This window comes from Leuresthes tenuis, unplaced genomic scaffold, assembly GCF_036924035.1.
Source record: "Leuresthes tenuis unplaced genomic scaffold, fLeuTen1.0.hap1 SCAF_17, whole genome shotgun sequence".
In the NCBI taxonomy this organism is placed as follows: Eukaryota; Metazoa; Chordata; class Actinopteri; order Atheriniformes; family Atherinopsidae; genus Leuresthes; species Leuresthes tenuis.
The window spans coordinates 4,029,588-4,049,413 of NW_027325371.1; the positions used below are offsets into that span (position 1 = coordinate 4,029,588).

Below are 19,826 nucleotides of genomic sequence, written 5' to 3' on the forward strand. Positions count from 1 at the left end.
TACCTGAAACAGTGAAAAATCAATGGTGAAACAGAGTCTAGAATAAGACTAAATCCAGCTGGTGGCCAGCTTTGTTATTCTCATGTATTTCTCAGCTGACTGAGACTATAGAAACTCTGTATTATCTCATATGAAACAGCCAGTGCATTTAATCTCTAGTTTAAATGCACTTAAATAAATGATTGAATGTAAAGCGCAAGAATGGAAATGTCACTGATGAGCACTTTCTTTGAAGCTTTGTGTAAAACATAAAGGCAGAAAGGAAAATGTTAATGAATTGTCTAAGGAGTAGAAGATCAGAGCAGCCAAACGAATTTCATATCACACCTAAAGACCTGGCATTTAATTAAAGTGGCCTGAAAAATGGCTGCTTGGTTGGCTGACAACAGTTTCTCTTGAAGCAAATTAAAGAAATCAATTACTGCCGTGTGAAAGTGTAATGCCAGCACACCGGAGCCCCACAATGAGACACCAGGCCAAGGGGAAAAGAGAGAGGAGGAGCGAGGAGGAGGAGGGTGCCTTCGAAGTGCCACTTCTGACTGGCTCGGCTGCAGAGTTTATCACGTCAACCTGTTACAAGCAACAGAGCCTGAAAGGGCCCACGCGCTGGAATGAAGCCGCAAATCAGCCGAGCTGCCTCCACAAGCCTGAGCCTCCTCCACTCTGCGCCAGCTCTTACTCATCTGTCTCATTCGCATGCACAGCTTACACATATGGTACACATGCTAGAGCTTAAGATTAAAAAAAAAAGACCATAAAATGCATAACCCATATTGGCTCATAAATATTGTCCACCACATATCTGAAAGACATTCCCTCCTGGATATGAATAACTGTGACAGCATTTCTGCAGGGCTGATTCATTTGCATTAATTCATCGGTGTCATTATGTTGATACCCTGCTCGTCAGAGGGAGGCTGATTTTGGACACCGGTGACAAGCAGAAGTCCAAATTCCCCACACAAATTTTCATAAGACACATCAAAATCAAAAGACTGAAGGAAAGCCGAAGCTTGAACCTCTTGAATTGCTAATAATGCTCACTGCAACCTCCAGGGGGCACCAGCAATGCTTTGGACCAGCAAGTGGTGGCCGTGTTTCATTTGTCAACAAATCTAACAAGATGTTAGTCTTGCCAAAATACCACATCATTCTTTTCAAGCCAGTCTTCATAGCTCTGCTCAGTGCAGCGTCAACTAGCATGCTAACATGCTAACTCTAGCATGTTATCAATCATCAACTAGCATGCTAACATGCTAACTCTAGCATGCTAACATGCTAACTCGGCAAACAACCAAGGAATCTCAAATTATTTCTCAAATATCTACATTTCTCTCATCTGCAGTGTCACCACACAGTTGATACACTTGATCCCTCTTTTTGTTGAGTCATTCAATGACTGGCAAAAAGTTGGGGAATACCAACAGACTGGAATATTGTCTGTCCACTCAGCTCTTATATCAGCTGCACCATCTGAACGGGTTGCAAATCTGAACAGCTCACTGAATGACGCATGTTCTGACGTAAACAGGCCCGGATAAAGTGACAGGGTTGTGTTATGTTGGAGTTTTATTAGGCAGTCTCCTCACTCACACACATATATGTCCTCAAGCAAAGAAAGTGTATCCTTTCAACAATATGTCCTCATATTAATCACAGTTTGAAGCAGCTGTGGTGTTCTTACGGCTGGTAATGATCCGTTATTACAATGAACAAAGTGTGTTCTTGGTAGATGCATGTTATACTCTCACGGTTGTACCCGTTTTCTGAGCTCTCAGCATCCACACACAGACATATCTTTAATAAAGACAGACGTGCCGTCAATGCACAGGTTCCGGTGATTGAATACTGATTGGCTGATAGTTAGCTCGAGCCAGGTGGGCCGACAGCTTCACAACAGAGAGGATAAAAAGCCAAACACCATGAAAAGCCAGCATTGAGGAAAAACAATGATCACAGCAGCACTGAACAATCTTCATTATTAACACTTAGCCCAGGTCTGTTAGAGGAGGCGCTCCTATGTAAAGAAAATATTTGTTGTCTCTTTTCTGCTGTACAGTTTTAATAATGTATGTTATGTCTGCTGCGTTTCAGGTGGCAACGACTGCCACCCTCTCTATATGTTAATCTCACTGTTATCAAATCAATGTCAACGCACATTACAGGAGCAGTATTCATATATAGGCTTTGTTCAACTATACAGACAGATGCTCAAGGTCAGTCTGAATTTGACGAAGCGCTGACATGGAAATTAACGCTCCACGCAGCAACCAACAGTGACACTGGATTTGAATGACAAGGACTACATTTATTCAAAAACAGCAGCTTTGACTACATGTTCACCTCGATGTGAACCTCTGACCCCGGGACCTCTGCTGTCATCATATGTTTACCATATGAGGATATGTACTGTGCTGAGCCAGTAACATTAACCAGCTGCATAACGCACACACAGAAACCTTCTCAGCCGTCTTCAAGCATCAGTGTGGCTGTCTGACAGGTGTGAAAGACTCTTCTCCTTGTTGCAACATGACCACTACTCTTCACATCCATACTCCACTTAAATCTGCTCTGTCTCCCTGATAGGAGTGTTCCACGTAAAGGCCTTTACCAAAACTGCACCAGCAGACATCAAAAAGTGAGGTGTGGAACAGGAGAGCCACCTACAGTATAGTACAAAAACCCTGAGCCACCCCTCAGTTCTTTATATTTAGTCTCCAAGCAGCTAGACTTAGTTATGATCTTATGAAATACTTCCCCAGGATTTCTGAGGGTCACTTAAAGTTTTTCCATTGATGCTTTTTCAGCTATAATGCATACAGTCATTGTATGGAGCCATTTTCAGGTGAAAATGGTTTGTTTGTTGAGACACACTTAACACTGACATATAAATCATCCGAGGACAAAAAGGCCCATCAACTTAAGGGATGGACACAGACAACTTAACCAATTTTAAATGGTATCTTTAGGCACTTTGTTACTAGCAGCCTGTCACAGAGACACGTCATCTATGAAAAACAGCAAAGAAAACACAGTTTGACAGACAGAAAATAGGATTTCTGCAGCAACAAGGTGATTCCCAAAGAGCTATTAGCTGAAAACTTGGCATATCTCAGCATGGTGTGCAGTGTGTCCTTAAAACATTTGGGGAAACTGGACAAGTGGAGGACAAAAGAAGAAGTGTCAGGCCTAAAAAACTATCTACAGCAGATGAACAGGATCTGAAAGTGATGTCCTTAAGAAAGAGGAAAAAATCCAGCAAAGACCTGACAGGACCTGAGAGATGCATCTGGACCTTCAGCTGATCCATCTACTGTTGGCCCAAGCCTCATCAGAAATGGTCTCCATGGAAGGGTGGCTGTCAAGAAGCCGTTCTTAAGGAAGGGAAACAGGGAGAAAAGGCTGAGCTGTGCCAAATGACACAAGAAGTGGACTGAAAATCAGTGGCAACAGGTCTTATGGAGGGATGAATCCTCCCCAGAGCCCGGACCTCAACATTATTGAAGCAGTGTGGGATCATCTGACAGAGAACGGAACAAAAGGCAGCCCACATCCAAAGAAGAGCTTTGGGATGTCCTTCAAGAAGCCTGGAGAACTATTCCTGAAGACTCCTTAAAGAAATGACAGAAAGCTTGGGGCGGTTTAAGACTTATAAACCTGTAAAAATACTATCTTGGTGTCAAAAGACACAAATTATGACCAAATAACTGAAATATTTTAGGCTGACACGCACGGATTGTTTGCCAAAAATTGCAAAAATCCGACAACAACATTTCTGTTTACTCTTTTTTTTTCTGGTCATCTCATGTATTTAAGTCTCACATTCAAGTCATTTTAGCTTAGTTTTGGGACTTCCATTCAGAAAACATCAACATCTAACATGTTTTCCACAATATGCCCAGAATTTGGAATATTTTCACACCCTCTGATCAGTGCACAGATGATGCCTCTGACACATACTTCTCATGGTTTCATGATTGATTCCAGACAAACCAGATGTTAAGCTCATCGTGGCTATGTAGTTGTCCACTTCAGGTTCTCTTCTACGTCGAGCTTTAGCTGCTTCTATCTTATGTTCAGAGACATTTCATTCCTTCTTAGGAAAGATCCTTTGAAAAGAGTACATTCATGATGTGATTTTAAAGTTCAGAACTGTTTTCAGCACCGTCCCTCGTGTTTTTCTTCATTAACACTGAGGAAACGCCTCTGCTATCCCCATCAAACAGCATAAGGCTGCAGGTTTACGTGCACTAACAAAAACCACACACAGAAATTCAAAAGAAAAGTTCACAGAGAAGTTAAAAATGTCCAAATTAAAATTTAAATATAGTGGAACAGATAACATCAGCACTTCCCATAAACTCAGACACTTTTAAGACGAATGCATTATACATAAAAGGACATTAATTTTAAAGTCTTAAAATAACTAATTATGCACTGAAATTTGTTGCAGTTTTTAAATCATCCATTTTTCTCTCTCAATATTAACTGCAAGCTGTAGATTTATCAGGCAGGAAAAGTCAGTGAATTTGTTTGATGTCATAATAAAATGAATCATTTTGGAAGCATGAGCTTCAGCTGCAGCCCGAGTCGGGCATTTACAAACCGATAGGAGGAGGCTTTTCTCTTATGCTAAAGCAGACCCATAAATAGCATGACCAGTCACTAACTTATTAAGAAACAAGCATTAATCTGCAGCATAAATCAGTAGAAACAGCCGTGCAGCAGAGGGGGCTGCATGCTTACAGCTGCACGTAGAAGCTCTGCATGGTGTTGATATGTTTCCAGCCTGTTTTACGGTTTCACGTTGTTTGGATTTCACTTTCAACCACCGCATGTTGCAGTCAAACCTGGTGGTAAAGCCACACAGTGGGTTTCTATAGCCTGACAGCAATTAACCATCCTGAATAAGCTGTTAAAATGTTGCTGTTTAATGTATCTGTGGCAGTTATTAAGTGGGAACTACATGTGTGAACACAGCGCGCTTCCAGGGGAGTTTTCCTGCGGTTAGGAGTTTTACGCTTGGACTTACTTTCATATAACCTGATAATCAGTCATTCATGCATTAAAAGTTTGTTTGCACACAATTCAGAACACATCGATCTCAGCACGCTGGCATGAACTTGATGGTCTACTTCCAGTCACAGCGGGGAGGAGAGCAGCCTGAGATTCAAACTCCAAAGTGAGCAGAATACAGATGCAGCTGAGGATTTATTTTCAACCTACAAAAGGGTGGGTTGTGTTTGTGTATTTTGTATTTGGCTCTCACTCGTCTTTCATCAGAAATTCTGATTTAAGAGTAAATGTTTGGTGTGCATTCTGGAAGTTTTTGCCTGTTTGCGAGATGAGTTAGGTAATGTTTTTTTTAAACCTGACACAACAAATGTGGTGATTTATTTAAGCTGTCTTGACTCCAGAGAGAGGAGAAAACTGTTAGAAACATATTCTTTGAATTTCATACATCTCTGGTGAGGGTTAGATCTACCGCATAAAGATGGGAATAAATTCTTGCATCCAGGCACTGAGACACAAACACAACTAATGTCAAAGGAACTTTTCTGCAGCTGCAGCCGAGCAGCTTCACATCTGGTTTGTATAATCCTCAGAAGGATTAAAAACCAAATCGTTTGGTCTAATTGAACTCATTTTGAGAATAGAGGAACATGTTCCGAAATGCTTTAAATACTTAAATCTGTAACTCGTTTGAAGCGTTATTTAACAGAACAGTTGCTGCTCAACAGTCCGTGGTGGCTGTCTGCGTCTCCTCTTCATGATGCTCCAACATTTTCAATAGGAGACAGATGTGGGCTGCAGCCAGGCCAGTCAAGCTCACACACTCTGTGTGTGTGAAGCTGCTTTAAGTCCTGCAGAATGAGGTCTGGCATCGTCCTGCTGAAATAACCACAGAAGTCAGACCCTTGATGGCAGCATCTGTCTCTCCAGAACTCCAACATCCAGCTGTGCATCAGTGGTACCTTCACCCAGATGAAGCCCTCCATGCCCTGGACTCTGATGCAGCCCCAGACCATCACAGACGCTGGCTTTAAACCTTCCTCTGAGAACAGCCTGGATGCTCTTTCTCAGCAGTTTTTCCCAGAAGCAGCTGAAACGTGGACTCATCTGCCCACAGAACACGTGTCCACTGTCTTTCTGTCCCTCTGAGATGAGCTGGAGTCCAGAGAACTGGGCCGTGGTTCTGCACAGAGCTGATATATGGCTTCCTCCTGGTGTGATGCAGCTTCAGCTCACATTTCTGGATGCAGCCGTGGACTGTGTTGAGTGGAAATGCTTTTCCCAGCTCCTCCTGAGCCCATGTGGCTGTATTGATCATGGTGGCCTGACGGTTTCTCCTACAGTGCTGCCTGAGGGCTCCAAGGTCATCCAACAGCGGTTTCTGTCCTTGGCCTTTCCACACTGAGATTCCTCCAGACTCCCTGAATCTGTTCACAATATTCTGCTCTGTAGATGCTGAAAGACCAAACTTCTTTACAGTCTTACACTGAGAGATATTTTTTGGAACTTATTGATGATTCTCTGACCGAAGCAGTGAGCCGTGACCCATCCTCACTTGGGAAGACCAAGCTGCCTTTTTGACCCCCCAAAAATCTGCTAAATCTTCCAGAACAATGTCACTTGTATATTCTAGAAACTTTTCGGCCTTTCTTTGCCTCTGTCCCAAATAGTTTTGAGGGTGTTGATGGCATCAAATCTTAAATTTATATTCTCTAAATATAGTGACGATGGTCAGGGAAGAGTGAAACTTTCTGTGTACTTATTTATCTATTAGAGATTGAAGCTTTTGTTGAATTTCAGAACAGACACTGTACAGTAAGCTCAGAATGAATATTCTGAGGCTTTTTATTACGCACAGGTTTAAAGCGGTAAAGTATGAGACCCGGAGTGGTCTGATGAGAGTTTGTCACTTCTTTTCTGGAGTTCTAAACTTAAAATAACTTGGAAAGAATCTGTCTGAGACTGCATAGCCCCGCCAAGGCTGAATAAAAAAGTAAATAAATAAATCCTGCTTCTCCAGACACAGATCGACATCAAGTTAGGCTATGCAGCACAAGTGGTAAAACTTTGAAAGCGTCCATGACTTTTTGATGAACAAACCGTACCAACCAATCACATAACCTCACTGGTAGGGTTAAAAACTAAAGACCCAGGTTGACTTCCAATAGTTTGTAATGGTAAAGAAAGTGCATTCAGCACCAGCTGCGACGCTCATTTGTGTGATAAGATATCCGAGTCTTTGTTTTGGTGAAAAGATGCAACAGTGTCAGCAGTGCAGGGACTTGGTTTATGTGTTGTTACTACACTACACATTCTCTGCCTGAAAGTGGTAAAGCTTACTGGCAGGCTGTGTGTGGGGAAGGTGTGCAGCAGGAGGGAGTGCTGAAGGCAAAAACCTCATTTTTCTTCTTGGAGAATATGTAAGAACCCCGCTGGAATTTCTGTGCAGGACTGAGAGGGTCAGATAAAGTTTGTGTGTGTGTTTGATAAAGTTCTCATAGCAGAGATCTGAGACTCTGACTGGTCTCAGCAGTCAAAAACACTCCTCCAAATCTTGCTGACAGTGGATGACGAGCGGCTAGAGTTAATATGAGAAAGCTGATGAATATGAATGAGGTAAATGAAAGCTGATGAATGTTATCCCTTATCTCCATAAAGATTAGTCTATTCCCTTGAACCTCTGCCAAGGACACACACAATAAAGAACAAATTTGAAGAGTTAGCTTGTCTAGCAATTTGATGGACATTGATAAGGTTACACTGCATCGCAGTGATATATAATGTCAGGATGAAAATACTGACGATGATCTGAGCTGAAGCAGTAAGGAGGGCTGCAGCTCATTGTTAATAGTTTACCCCTCCTCATGGCCATTACTGTAAGTTTTATAAGGATCCAAACAATATCCAGGGGCAAATCTACACATTAGAGTTATTAAAAAGAATATGTCTATTAGGGTCTTTCCATCCCGAGAGACCACTGCTGGCTGAGGATGAGATATACACACTCTCATTCTCCTCTTCATTTTCCCGGTGTCAGATCAATCATGCACCATCCCAACTCAAGGTGAAACCCATCAAAGTGTCATTCCCCCATTGTCAGTGATTCAGAGGAAACTCCAAAACACAGACGGGCCGGCAGACAAACAGAAAGGCAGCATCAACAGCCGAGTTAGGGGAGAAACAGGCAAGATGCCCGGAAAAATTAATCTGCTTTACTGCCGGTACTCAAGAATAAAACGAGGGGGGAAATTCACTGTGAGCAGAACTCTCAGCCATAAAACCGACCCATAAACCTCATCAGGCCCCATGAATAAGGAGCTAAGATAAAGTCCATCTAATCAATAAGATAAGATAAGTTGGAGAAACTTTGTACAGAAGTTTTTGTTTGTGTGAACTCAGGTGGGATAAAAGGAGTTGGGCTTTGTAGCGCGTGCAACATTTAGCTGAAGGTCTGGGTTAGTTTGGACTCCCTGAGATGTTCTCTGTCGGGTAAAATAAGACAAAGGTACAGTTTATTCCAGTGTTTTAATCTGTGTTACGTGTTGTTGAGCAGAGAGGGTCAGGGTGACTGTTTAATTTACTCTAACCCTCAGTTTGGAACTCTATATCTTGCCTATCTTGCTTTCTGGCCCCAGCTAATATCAGCACTCCAGCAGTTTGCCTTATTTTCTTAAGTACTGTCTGAGACCATGATGACCATGGGACGAACTCGTATAAATATCTCTTTCTCTGTCTCCTTTTAGCCTTGATAGTGTCGAGACGCTGCTTTACAGGATTGTTAATAAACAACAACAAGCGTCGCAGCTTCCAGTCGTGTTTCATATCCACAGCCTTCGCCATGCTTTGGAGAGCAAGTCTCTGCCTCCTCTGGGCCTCCTCCATTCTCGGATTTCCAGTGAACAAAGAGAGACAGAGGGTACTGCTGATCTCCTTCGATGGCTTTCGGTGGGATTACGACCAGGATGTGGACACGCCGAACCTCGACCAAATGTCCAAGGATGGAGTCAAAGCCCTGTATGTCACACCTCCATACGTCACCATCACTAGTCCTGCACACTTCACCCTCTTGACAGGTAAAGTGCTCCATTTTCTACTACAGTGCTCCCACTTGGCAGGAGATCTGCATATCATGACAGAGCAGGAAACCGCTCAGAGTTTACTTTGCAAGGATTGAGAGAGGCCACAGGAAATGGGAATTAGTTGTAATTGAATGTCCCTGGGTCCAACAGCTTTTATAGCTGAGTAAGATGATTATGCTTGGATGACTGAGGTTAGAATTCGGTTCCCTTTCTTATTTTGACTCTCAAATCATCAGTGTCCGCTAAAAGAAATTTAACTTCCTTGAAATTAAATTCCTCTAATCTCCAAAGTTGGTCGTAAGACCTTGTCCAAAAGCGTCATGCCACTCAGCCTGTTAAGTTGATAGAATTTTTAATGTGAATGTGTCACGCTGTGAATAGTGAGTGCAAGCAGGCTGACTGTGATTCTCTTCTGTAGGACGCTACATTGAGAACCACGGCGTAATCCACAACATGTGGTTCAACACAACCACCTCTGCCAAGTTGCCCTACTACCAGACTCAGTTTGTGAATGAGTGGTGGGACAACGGCAGTCTGCCCATCTGGATCACAGCACAGAAACAGGTCTGTGCGGCACACATCTTATCAGCGTGAGAACTGTTTTACTGCAAAACACGCGACCTGAACAGTGACCTCGGTGATTCTGCTAAATACTCTGCCTGTATAAATGCAAACTGCAACTGCAAGGTGGAGGAAAATGCTTGGGAGCGACTGCTTTGCCTTCCTTCGACGCTGCCTCACAGTGTGAACTCGTGAAGAATGTGCATACTTGTCAACAAGCCTGCTACATATGTCATGTTCATGTTAATGTGCCCTCCTTCTCCCCCCCTTCCAGGGCCTGAAAGCTGGCTCTCTTCACTTCCCTGGCACAGCTTCCACTTACCAGGGACAGGTTGCTGTGGTGCGCGAAGTGGAGCCCATGCTTTACAACTACAAGAACGAGACAGCTTGGCGAAACAACACAGACAAGGTGATGGGCTGGTTCAGAGATCAGGATCTGGACTTTGTGTCCCTGTACTTTGGTGAGCCAGATGGCACAGGCCACAGATATGGCCCAGACTCACCTCAGCGTAAAGAGATGGTCCAGCAAGTGGACAGAACTGTCGGCTACATTCGACACTCTGCTGAACAGCACGGGCTGACAGACGAGCTGAACATCATCATCACGGCAGACCATGGCATGAGAACGGTGCTCCGTGGTGCTGGGGTGCAAGAAATCGTCCTGTTCAAGATCCCAGGCTTTTCATTCAGCGACCTGTCCTTCCATATGGTGGACTACGGTCCCTCCGGGATGCTGCTGCCGAAGCCGGGAAGGCTGGAGAAGGTTTACAGCGCTCTGAAAAATGGGCATCCGCACCTGCACGTGTACAAGAAAGAAGAGATGCCAGAGCACCTTCACTTCACCAAACATGAGCGCATCCTCCCCCTCATTCTAGTGGCCGACCCTGGATATGTAATCAATGGGGTGCGTTAACAGATTTTCCCATTTTGTCTTTGATCGTTTCTTCAGGTGCAGCAGCAACACGAGCTTTGGTCAGACGTGCTGGAAAGTTTTGTCAGCAGAGACAGGTGCCGCGGCAGTTTTCTGCCAACAGGAAGTCTTATTGATTTACCCTTTAAAGGGTAAAATAAATTGCCATTTGTGCCTATGCGAGATGTCACAGTTAAAATAGCAAACATTTGCATCTTCTGCAGCAACAGTTTTGGTAACAAATTAACAGCAGTCAGTAAATTTGTGCGATTATGATCTGCTTAATTGATCATGAGGAAAGGAAATGACAAGCACTTACGGATAGAGATAACAGGCCAGATGACTAATCTGTATGTGCCAACGAGTTGATTCCAGAAATATCCTCATGTCTTGACCACAGAAATAATTAAATTACTTCAGATTTGCTGATTGGAGATGCAAAAACGGGACCCTTTTCAATCAGAAACAGGGAGTTTGAATTCTAATCTTAGTACATTACAATTTTAATCAAGTGCATTTGCACGGATAATCCAGGCCTGGCGGATGACACGCCGCGCTCTCAAATGTTTCAACGAAGCTATTCAGGCCTCAAAATTCAAAAATTAGCATTTTCATTTGGCTCCACACTCCAGCAGACACTCCACTGGGCAGCAACTTTGCAGCTGAATGTGTCAGTCGATACTGTGAACCATCAAACCACGACTTACGGAGCACAGGGCTAAAATCATAAAATGGCTGAGCTAAAAAAATAAAAAATCAGTCCTGTGAACCTACTGATAAAGAGGGTTATCTAAAGTCTATAGGTTAGGGCCGGCAGTGATCGTGATATCAGCAGACTCTTTGTTCTCTCCCTTTATGACATTTACTGCTAAGTTTGATCCTTGAGGAGAATAAGGACATCATGACTGTTACATCATTCCTGAGATAACAGAGCCTTCCCAATGACTGATATTTACATGATGTGCTTGGTTATAAACATGAATATATAACACTAAATCAAAGGAGTTCAAGCCTAACAAGTATTTCATGAAAAGGACATTTTTAGATGCAATCAAATTCCCACTGAAACACTTTCACTGGGTGACAGCAGTCACAAACAGAGAAAAGCCCCCTCAGTCTCCAGCTTAGACTCTTTTACTAGGCCAACATCTCCCTCTGCTGGAAGCAGGCCAGCATGTGGAGATCTGCTCCAGCTCTGTTTTCAGAAAGGTTCCTGCCCTGTGAAAGTTACACTCTAATTGAACCGAGCAAACTGGGTCATGCGAGTTACACCATCCATCCTGTTCTTGCAGTATTTCGCAGTCCAGTTCAATAAAGGAGAGCACGGCTTTGACAACCAAGACATGGACATGAAGGCTTTCTTCAGGGCAGTGGGTCCGGCGTTCCACAAGAACCTCTTGGTGGACCCCTTTGAAACCGTGAACATCTACCCCTTGATGTGTCACATTCTGGGCATCGAGCCTGAGGTCAATGACGGCCACCTCGATGCCACCAAACGCATGCTGGTTACCAGCCCTCTTCCGTCAGGTGAGTTTGCATCACACTAATGAGTCGCCCCCGTAGCCACGAAAGTGTGTCGCTGCCACACCTGCCCCCTCATTACGGAGACATTCATCAATCACTTCTGATCCACATCAGGGTCACTGCAGGGTAAAACTACACTGCATTAGCATCATTAAAAGGTTATTTGTTTAAAGTGTTAAACAGGTTTATGGATGTGATACATACAAGTATTTTTTCCCCCAAAGTAAAGACCAGCGATGTTCAGGTTTGCCTAATTAACCTCAAACTCTTCCTCCCTTTCCAATTCTGCCTAAGGTCCCCCGGTTACTATTGAAGGGACATAAATCATTAAAAATGGGCCACAAATGTTTAGGAGCTCGGTGCTGTAGTTTTTATATGAAAAACCACTGAAACCGAAGGAAATGGTTCATAATTTCTTGATTTTTTTCCATACATAAGACTAAATCAGAGAGTAAAATATATATATATTATATATGCCAATTAATACCCAACCAAAAATGTAGAAGCATAAAGAAGAATCGTAAATGTAATTAAGTCCAAAGCATCTTTCCAACGTTTATCTTGCGTCTTTACATTTCTAATTGTCTCAATCAAGTCATTCTGGGTGTGTTTCTACTGATTTTGCATTGAACTCTGGCTGTTTTATGACTCTTTAATGATTATGCATGTCTTTCGGGTGACTTTTTGCCTAATTTTGCATCTTTTCATAATCATTCCATCTTCTCTTTGTGGAGTTTTAGTGTTCCCTTCAGCAGGACTAATCAGAGATGTTGGAGTTAATCAGGGTGAGTTCAGAATATAAAGGAAAATCTCATCTCTGAGCCCATAAACTTTGAAAGTGCGCTTATGGCGGCATCATGTGGCTGGTTGAGGTCACTGTTCGAGTATGTAGTGTCCTGCAGACTCTGTACTCTACGAAAAACACTGTCGCTTTTAAAAAGTCTACTTGAGGTAACACAAAGGGTCCATTAGATTTTTTACCTTCGCAGGGAAAATCATTGAAATGTGTCGGTTTTGTGTTTTCTCCTCTTAGAACCCAGGAGTATCCTTCAAAGTGTCTACATTGGACTGGGTGCAGTAGCTGGATTTCTTTTTCTAGTTGCCATAGTGGTAGTATCTCATAAATTACTCAAGAGAAGACGTGAAAATAAAAGGTAATGACAGGTAATAATTTAATACTATGTGCTGAAAGGCCATATAATAGTGAAAAATCAACATTTAAGCAATTTTCTAACATAAACTTGACTTTTTTTCCCCTCCTCTGTTGTAAAACTATGCATATATGTATATAAAACAAATATCTTTGTCTCCATTTCAGATCAGGAAGTTTGAGAAGTTATCCAGAAAAAGACAAGACAAAACAGACTTCACTTTGATCAAGGAAAAGAGGAAAAGCTGCCCATGGACAGTCTTTTATTCCTCCTGAGGAAAGGCACATGGATCACACGAGGAACCGAGAAGCAGAACTGAGTGAAAGTGATTCCTAACAGACAACTAAATCACCAAAAAAACTGAATTAATTGGTTAAACCAACTTATCAGCTCAACTATACTCTACTATGTTTTTTAGTTTTTGGTCAAAACGATTAAGAAGCAAGTGAAAAAGATTTCTGATGTATATATATATTTTTTCATTTTCCCACTAATTCATCAGATGTACATTGTGGTAAAAGGTTGTACTTCAATAATCGTTTAATATGTCAATTGTTTATGTGAAAAAGGCAATAAAATCATGACTAATTCATCTATGAAATATTTCAAATACATTCTGAAATCAGATTTAATGTGGCTACATTAATTTACAATAAAAAAAAACACTACGGTGGCTGTCTGGTGTCATATTTCAGCCCTACGTTCTCATTTGCCCGCCTCTCTTTGAGTACCAGTGTCAAGTTACAAAAGAAAACACCAAACTTCCGGTTTAGACTTTCAAAATTAAACCATTATGATGTTTGCTAAACATTTCTGTACTTAAGAAAAAAATCGGTTGGCTCAGCGTTGACAATAAATAACCAAATTTCTGTAAGGACATGTCACCCATATTTTAATGTTTCGGTGGCAAATTTGACTTATTTATTTCTTTATCGATTAAACTGATACAGATAGCGAGTTTGAATGCACTGTCTTAACCATCTGGAGCAGAAATATTACTAAATTTAGTAAAATTCACGGAGAAATTGTGCATCTATAGTTTTATGAACCTATTAATGAGTCAGAATAGCATATTTCTCCCTAACTTGGCTAATTTCAATGCTCATTTGCTGTTAGAAAACAGAAAATATTGACGAGAGAGGGAAGGCATTCTTCCTCAGTAACATTGCTCTTTATGGTGAAAGAAGATTCAAATGTTGTAAGAGACTGAATCCAACTATGTTGGACCACAATGTCTGAAAATCATAACTTAATAAGACCCTGGAAATGGGATGTTACAGTCTGTTGTTTGTACATTGTGTGAATGTTAAGAATGTGATCAATATTGAGTTTATAATAAGCTTTCAGCAGTTTCTTATTTTTATTTTGGAGATACAGTTCAGATAATGTTCTGTGACAGTGTTCTTCAAGACCATTTGCTTTGGATTGTTGCTTGAATGTCCGCTCTTATTATGGAAAAATCCACCTTTGAGGGGCATTTAGAACACATTAAAAGTGCATTAATATTATTATTATTAATAATAACATTATTATTATTATTAGATAATCAACGGATAGCCCTGATATGAAAGAGTTTTCAGCCGAAGTTATAAAGGCGAATAAAGCCGAGTGTGCCTTTATTGTGAAGGCTCTACTTTGAACATCCGGTCCTGTCCCATCGTGGCTCTGATTGGCTGAGCGCAGCTCGTGTCTTGATAAAGAATCCGTTTTCTGGGCGAAGGCAGACATGGAGGAGCTGAGCGCCGTGGGAGAGCAGGTTTTTGATGCGGAATGCATTTTGAACAAACGACTGAGAAAGGTCAGAGCTCCGAAACAACTTTTCCGTTAATTCTCGCCTTTTTCTTCTTCGGTGGATTTCCGCAAACGTTCTCTCTCGTTTGTGTTTTTTTCTTCTTCTTGTATTTCAGGGAAAGTTGGAGTTTCTTGTGAAGTGGAGGGGATGGTCATCCAAGTAAGTGCAAGTGGTGCTGCTCAGCCCGAAACAATGAAAACAACAACAACAACGTGTCGCCTGGTTGCTTTTAGGGAAACCGAACCGACGCTTTTCCGTCGGAACCGACACCGCAGCGTGAACTTAGATGCAGCTTCTGCTCGCGGTTTGTTCACATGTAGCTCACAAAATCTACCTTTTACATTTGTGCCTTTTGTTCATAACAAGCGGTTTTTTTAAAGTTAGCGTAAAGCCCAGGGAAAATATTTAATCTCCATCATATTTCTGAGACGTTTATTAACGCTTCTGTTTATTCGGATAATTATTACGATCGATTACTTGTTTTATCGAGTTTGTGCGTGATTCGGGGGATCAATAAATCACCCAATTCTGCATTAATTTAGCTTATTTTTTAGTTTTAACTGTTGTGTGTCGCGTTATAGTCGCATATGATCCTAAACCCGAGGTTTTTATTCTGTATTTGCGTTGCTGCCTCCAAGGTTGCCCTCCACCTTCATTTCTTCCCACTTGCCCTCTGCTCACATTGTTGCTGTAATCCACCATCAATGCACACTGTTGCCTGCCAGCTCCATGGTTTTCTGTTAGAACCACATCCTTTGTGTGTTTGTGTGCAGGGAAAGGGTGGGGGTTGATTATTTTGCACTGGTGACTGCTGATCAGAATAGACCATTCAGTTCTGGTGATGTAGGAAAAGGTAATTACATATGCATGTAGCTCAGATCTGTGGCCTGATTTCAGCTGGTTTCTTCTGTTGAGCCTCAGCTGTGAAATTCCTGGACTCTTCATGTGGCTCCTAACACAATCGCACACTGAACTTTCAGATTCAGACTCAAATTGAGTTAAGAGGAGTGAAAATGTGACACTTTGGGGAGCCTGCAAACTAAAAGATGCACAGATTGAGACCTCACATTGTAAATATTCCCTTTCTGGAGTCATTTATTTGCTGGACAAAACCCCTGAAATAACTAAAGAATGACAAGTGTTGCTCAGATTTCTAACAAATCTGTTTATTTAACGCTAGATTGTACACATTTGTGGGATCCGACTATAAGGATGCTTATTTACAGTGAGAAACTTTAGTTATAAATTTAGGAAGTTAAATGAAGCACCGAGAGTCTCGGCCCACATCTGAAGGTATAATTTACTCACTGGTGCTTTCTAAATGTCTGTAATCATACTGGTATAAAAACGCTTGTTAAACAATAAAAAAAACCTGAATATTATCATTTAAACCTTCTATTTAATTTAAAAAGAGATGTTGAGATTTAAAAAAGTGGGTTTTTTTTAAAGAAAAAAAGCTACATTTTTGTTTCATAACATCAACTTGTTCCATAAAGTTGGATAAGAAGCGTGTTTACAGCTGTGTTAGATCGCCTCTGCCAAGGAACATGTTTATGAATTCTTGCTTTTCTGCAAGATTTCAGCTGTTCGACAGGTTCGGGGGTGCGTTCGTGGAATTTTTCTTTAATTATAAGCCCAAGGTTGTCTGTGGGTGACGGCTCTGGACTTCAGGGAGGTCAGTTTGGTTCCTCGGTGTCAGGCTGCTGAAAAATGTGCTTCGTCTGACTGATAAAGCAGATGGTGCCGCGGGGTGTTCATAAATTTAAATGTCTGTGCTTTGTTGGCGTAGACCGGTTTAAAGGTGTCTGCTTGAAGCAAATCTTTTGTTCAAAGGGCGGAATTTAGTTGTTGTCTTGTTTGGGCGAGCCGGAGTGAACTTTCTCAGGTAACATTCAGCTTGTTCTCCGGACCAGAATGAAATGTGGGGTCACTGCTGAGGCTGGAGAAACGCCTTTAATGCTGCTTGTTCTTTATTTTTGATGTGTGCTGTGATGGCTTAATGCTCTTCGTGTCCATTCATTTCAGACACAACAGCTGGGAGCCTCAAGAAAACATCCTTGACCCGAGACTGTTGGCTGCCTTCAACAAAAAGTAAGTGTCTTATTAGCTGTGGGTCAGAAAAATGGTTTGTTTTAAACCAGCCCTGCTGATGAATTAATATTCCATCTGAGCCTCATAAGGGATTTATTGGAAATTTATACAGGAGCATGAATGAACAGCACTCAGCTCCATCAGATGGTTCAAAACAACCTTAATTACAACCATCATGTGTCTCATTTTACAATTTAATTCATGCTTTTTTTCACCAGAGAGCAAGAAAAGGAGCTTCTGATGCTAAAAAGAGGCAAACGGCCCCGAGGACGACCACGGAAAATCATAGTGAGTACAAGTCAATGCAGAGCATTTTGTTCTGTTCGCACTTCGTACCGAACGTTTAATATTTGTTCTTTAAACTTTAGGAAAATGTGCCCGAAGCTTCGAAGTCCAGCAGCTCTTCGTCTGCCTCATCCTCATCGTCCTCCGATTCGTCATCCTCGTGCTCCTCGTCGTCGTCGTCTTCTGATGATGACGACGACGACGAAAGCCACGTGAAACAGGCGAGTCCGAGCGTCAGAACAAGAGACCTGCATCCCGTCCCCCAGAAGAAGGCCCAGATTGTCATGGCGAAACAGGAGCCCCCGAAGAAGCGGAGCAGGAAACCTCTCTCTCCCGAAGTCAAAGAGTTTCAGCAGAACAAGGGCGCTCGCAAAATCCTGAAGACGACCAAAGACGCCGACCTTCCAGGTGCCATCAAGAAGCCTGTTCACCCGGCAAGCTTTACCTTCATGGGTTTCCATCGTGGCTCGGCCAAGGAGGCAGCGGCTGGTCAGAGCAGGAGCCATCTGACCCAGGCGGGGGTGGCCAAAAGTCCCATGAGCCCCATTGGAGCTGGCAGGTCATCGGGCCAAACCTCCTCTCTTCCCCAGAACAAATCCAGCCAGAGCAGAAATGCAGCGGAGGGTAAACTCTCCATGTCCATGAGCACCGGGACGAGTCTCGATTTGAAAACAACTGCGAGTAAATCTAAAGGGGTTGCAGCGCTGAATTTGAATACTTCCAAACATCCCATTCAAGGGACCCCACAGCACACGCTGAGCCCACCTAACGGACAAAAGAAAGCCCAGACCCCCGCCTCAACAGGGCAGCGGACACCCAGTACTAAAGCAGTGGCTTCCTTACCATCTAAGAGCACCCCGACCAGTCAGGGCCCGCAGCCCCTCAACCTTCAAAACAAAACGTCTCAAAGCAGCGATGCTCCTGGGAATGGGACGACGCCGCTGTCGGGCCTGAGAAATGCAACAAACCCGGCCAGGAAGACAGCTGTCACACAAAATCAGGAATGTGAATCCCCGAAAACCCCAGCGACCCCCGGGAGGCTGCAGGCCAGGAAAACACAGCTTTCAGGAGAGAAAGTCAGGGAGGCAGCTGAGATCCAGACCTCCAGAGTTCAAGGCAGGTTGGATAAATCCTGCACGGAGATCCAGAACCAGCCGGAGAGATCGGCCTCCAAAGGCAGCAAGAAGGCCAAAATGACCGACATGAGCACGGGGGAAGAGGAGAGCAGCTCAGACTCGGACCACGACTCTTCCTACACGGGTCAGAGTCACTCCATCGCGGTCCAGAACCAGGACTGGAAGCCCACGCGCAGTCTGATCGAGCATGTGTTCGTAACGGATGTCACCGCTAATCTCGTCACTGTCACGGTCAAAGAGTCGCCGACCAGCGTGGGCTTCTTCAACCTTCGCAACTACTGACCGGACTCTAGTTCCTGCAAACAGAGGCTCTCTGGAGCCAAAGGAGTGGATTTGGGTTCTGAAAGGACTGGAGAAAGATCACAGCTGGAGAAACGCATCAGGGAATGAATTACAGGGTTGATTTGTTCTTCGTTTTCTTTCATTTAAAAAAAAAAAAAAAACACATTTTAGATGTAAAAAAAAAAAGATAAACAGTCGGTTATTAATTGTAACTATTTATTTGTTTAGGTTTAAAAACTGCATTTGGGCCTCGCTCGATGATCCACATCTTTGACTCCAGTGGGTCCAACTTTGTTACCGGGGTGACGGAGGAGAGAAGTAACTTGTTCAAGATGCTCGTTCACGGCCCTGCCAAATTTATTCATATCGGTTTGGTCTTCTGCTTCGTTAGCACCGCAGAACAGCTGGATGTAACAGCACAGCTGGCTGTAACAGCACAGCTGGACGTAACAGCACAGCTGGACGTAACAGCACAGCTGGACGTAACAGAACAGCTGGACGTAACAGAACAGCTGGATGTAACAGCACAGCTGGATGTAACAGCACAGCTGGCCGTAACAGCACAGCTGGCCGTAACAGCACAGCTGGCCGTAACAGCACAGCTGGCCGTAACAGCACAGCTGGCCGTAACAGCACAGCTGGCCGTAACAGCACAGCTGGCCGTAACAGAACAGCTGGCTGTAACAGAACAGCTGGATGTAACAGCACAGCTGGCCGTAACAGCACAGCTGGCCGTAACAGCACAGCTGGCCGTAACAGCACAGCTGGCCGTAACAGCACAGCTGGCCGTAACAGCACAGCTGGCCGTAACAGCACAGCTGGCTGTAACAGCACAGCTGGGTGTAACAGCACAGCTGGCTGTAACAGCACAGCTGGCTGTAACAGAGCAGCTGGCTGTAGCCACTCAGACGTCACCTTTTGGGTTGTAGGTTTACCATTTTTGGACATTTGGCTTCTCTAACATTTGACATTTTTTACTCTAAACTCTAAATAAGCTGTAAA

At 43.1% G+C, this 19,826-nt stretch overlaps 2 protein-coding genes across 3 annotated transcripts; both read left to right on the top strand.

Annotated features, from left to right (window-relative positions):
• Positions 1–463: 463 nt before the first annotated feature.
• LOC140273095 (ectonucleotide pyrophosphatase/phosphodiesterase family member 7-like) lies at positions 464–13,487 on the top strand. Its single transcript, XM_072368618.1, has 9 exons — positions 464–716; positions 1,057–1,125; positions 8,051–8,197; positions 8,757–9,086; positions 9,511–9,656; positions 9,928–10,557; positions 11,856–12,090; positions 13,121–13,241; positions 13,406–13,487. Exons 1-9 carry the CDS (start codon positions 464–466, stop codon positions 13,461–13,463), a joined length of 1,989 nt encoding a protein of 662 aa, XP_072224719.1. The 3' UTR covers positions 13,464–13,487.
• A 1,450-nt stretch (positions 13,488–14,937) lies between these two features.
• cbx2 (chromobox homolog 2 (Drosophila Pc class)) lies at positions 14,938–19,444 on the top strand. 2 transcript variants are annotated; one of them, XM_072369226.1, is made up of 5 exons: positions 14,938–15,036; positions 15,146–15,189; positions 17,056–17,121; positions 17,340–17,409; positions 17,490–19,443. In XM_072369226.1, the coding sequence occupies exons 1-5, from the start codon at positions 14,965–14,967 to the stop codon at positions 18,822–18,824; spliced, it is 1,587 nt and encodes a 528-aa protein (XP_072225327.1). In that variant the 5' UTR covers positions 14,938–14,964; the 3' UTR covers positions 18,825–19,443. The 2 variants fall into 2 exon arrangements, with proteins under 2 accessions (XP_072225327.1, XP_072225328.1); XM_072369227.1 differs by lacking the exon at positions 15,146–15,189 and having other exon boundaries at positions 14,961–15,036; positions 17,490–19,444.
• Positions 19,445–19,826: the final 382 nt, after the last annotated feature.